This window comes from Papaver somniferum, chromosome 1 (assembly GCF_003573695.1).
Source record: "Papaver somniferum cultivar HN1 chromosome 1, ASM357369v1, whole genome shotgun sequence".
NCBI classification, from domain to species: domain Eukaryota; kingdom Viridiplantae; phylum Streptophyta; class Magnoliopsida; order Ranunculales; family Papaveraceae; genus Papaver; species Papaver somniferum.
In genome coordinates this window covers 37,110,893-37,113,786 of record NC_039358.1, presented here as the reverse complement: position 1 = coordinate 37,113,786, position 2,894 = coordinate 37,110,893, and the positions used below count along the sequence as shown (strand labels likewise).

Sequence of the window (2,894 nt, the reverse complement as noted above, 5' to 3'; positions counted from 1 at the left end):
ACCAAACTACTGACTCACACATTTTTGAGTCAGATCTGACTCAAAGCAAACATATTGAGTAAGATTTGAATGAATCGGATGCTTTCACTTAGATCCGGATGAGTCAGGTCCAGACGATTTACATGAGTCGTAAGTTTCAACTCATCAATAATCATGGTAGTCCTTCACACAGTGGCCGGACCAAAACGTCATGGGGCAAATGCCCCCACTAAGTATTCGATGGCTCTGGCGTCCGCAGGTAAGTGAAACAAAGCACAAAAATCCATGTAAATGAATGCATATGGAGTGGTAAAAACAAGAGATGTTTTACGTAGAAAAATGTTTCGAGTAGTAGTGAAAACTAAGCAAAGAGAATAAGGAATCTGTTTTGGGGTACACAAAAAAGAAAGCGTGGGGTTCTCTGTTCTCTGGTTTGACAGCAAAACCATGAAGTGTCTGCCTGCCATCTCTTCTGAACAAATTTTATTTATAAAAGCACCCAAAAAAAGTTACTGTTGTTTTATCCAACACAACAACACCAACTGTATTTGTTGTTTTCTGATCAGAACCAGACAACTTGTTTGCTTTTTATTTTTTTGTTGATTTCAACAACAAAGATTCTGAATTTGAATACCCAAAGCTCACATTTCATTGCATTCAAAACAAAAAAAAAAATTACATCAAGATGACATAATTAGACAGCTAACTATCTTTTCATGTCTACATAAAACCCTAATTAATCAATAATTTTACTACGAAGTTAAAAGTTCCATCATTTGGGAGTTGAGACTAAAACCGGCTTAGACGAGGCCAGGGATGAAGGCCAGAACTGTGCACTCTTGACCCTCGACACGCTAGCAAGTACACTCAAAGGTGTCACATTTCCGATCACCGTCACTTTTTTCGACGGGAAATCAATACTATAGGATGTCACCCCTGTAATTAACCAATTATTAAAAATTTAGTACTAATAACAAAAGTGAATTATAAAATTACAGGGTGATTATGATATAATAATTATTACCTTCCATCCTGGAAATATGTTTTCTAACTTTTCCCGCACAACCTTTGCAATGCAAAGAAACCCTTAGAACCACAACCTACAAAATACAGATTTTAAATGAGTTTCAGTATGTAGAAATGGATCGGACCAGGGAAAAACTGGAAGATGGGGATTCAACTCGTTTATTAGTTGTTGTTGTTTTTTTTTTGTAATTTTTAATTAATATGTGTTGTGCATGTAAGAAATTGAACCGAAATTGATGTTTATCTGATCAAAAATTTCAAAGGAATTTGCTATGTTCTTCTTTGTTGATTCAATTTCTTAAAATAAAAACGATTAAATGGATGATTTTATGAATAAATGATTGTTTGTTTGGTTGTATTTAATTATCTCATGATGAAAAACAGAAAACTAATTCATTAGTAAAAACAAGGAAGGGTTTTAATTCATACCTGATCAGCACTCCTAGTTGAAGAACAAGTTTTTAAAGTTGCAGGAGAAGCAAGATCAAGATTCTCCTTTGGAGTCGCGGCGGCCTCTTTCGTCGATGATGATTTGATTGGAACCAATGCGGAGCGTGGGTTAAATTCAGAAATCGGATCGATATCAATAAAAGATGAATCACTGAGTAAGTATCTCGCAGACCCAGGAGGAGTAAAAAGGTCAGCAGCAATTGGCTTAGAAACAGAGCTTTTTCTAGGACTGAACAAATCAGTGATTGTTGATTTTGATACAGAGCTTTTCCGAGGAGTGAATACATCACAGATTGGTTTAGTAACAGAGCTTTTTCTGTGGTTGAAGATAAGGTCAGTAATAGGATTAGTAGAAGAAACAGAGGATTTTCTACTACTAGTTGTTGTCTTGTCTTGATTTTCCTTGTTGTGGTATGGTTTGGATTTTGTTTTTGATTTGGACTTACTAAGATTCTTGGGTAGTGGATGATATGTCGTCGAAGTAGATGATGAAGATGGATTTATACTGTTATTATTATTATCATCATTTAGTAAACCTTGTCTGCTGCTTCGTCTAATTGTATCTGTGAGATGAGGATTATGTCTGTCAATGGCTCTGCTATTACCAGCAACAATATTACTACTACGAACCATTGATTGATGATCCATGCTTGAACATATTGCTGTTGATGCTTGTGATGCACAGAAAAGATCAATTCTTTTCATTGCTTGAAAAGTTGTTCTTCTTCTGATGGAGAGAAAATTGGTTGGCTAGCTCAAGGAGGAGGAGTAGATAAGTAAGGTAGTAGAGTGGGGGGTCTCTTTTAAAAGCAGTGTTGAGTAGAGAGAGGAGGAATGGTGATTAGAAAATTGGAGATTAAAAAAAAAAGAGTGAGATTAGAGGCCGCTGGACTAAAGTTTGGGGTTCCACTTTTGTCATATTGATGTTATGATTACTACTACTCTTATTACACTGCTAATGCTGATTAAATAATTATAATATCATTGGTCTTTATTTAATTTTTAAAAAGTTTTTTTTAATTGGTTTCAACGAAGTGCTTGCAAAACTACCATTCCCAGTTTCCTATAGTCAAATGACATTGCTTTCCTTGTGAAAATTACTCCCAAGATAAAACATTTGTTGTACAAGTGAAATAAAATCACTCAGTTCCAAATTGATTGTATCATTATGAGATATACCAAACATCTATATATAGATATAGTGTGATTTTAATGTGTGAAAATGATGTGTAACTTGAGGGAGTCCCATCCATCCATAGAATACGACTTATTGTCATAATTTTAGATAGAAATTATAGTGCATTTGGAATTATCTGATATCAGTAACATCAAGAAACCTAACAAAAAAATAGTACTACTTGGAGTACACTAATAGCTGGATTGTTTGAGAAAATATAAACGTTGAGAAATCAGTACTGTACAATCAGAAAAATGTCGTC

General features: G+C 34.6%; 1 protein-coding gene across 1 annotated transcript; it reads right to left on the bottom strand.

The window, feature by feature from the left end:
- Nucleotides 1–602: 602 nt before the first annotated feature.
- On the bottom strand, nt 603–2,336 carry LOC113283300 (protein SODIUM POTASSIUM ROOT DEFECTIVE 1-like). Its single transcript, XM_026532512.1, has 3 exons — nt 1,435–2,336; nt 1,004–1,079; nt 603–915 (listed from the first exon to the last, which is right to left on the bottom strand). The coding sequence occupies exons 1-3, from the start codon at nt 2,158–2,160 to the stop codon at nt 752–754; spliced, it is 966 nt and encodes a 321-aa protein (XP_026388297.1). The 5' UTR covers nt 2,161–2,336; the 3' UTR covers nt 603–751.
- Between the last annotated feature and the right edge of the window lie 558 nt (nt 2,337–2,894).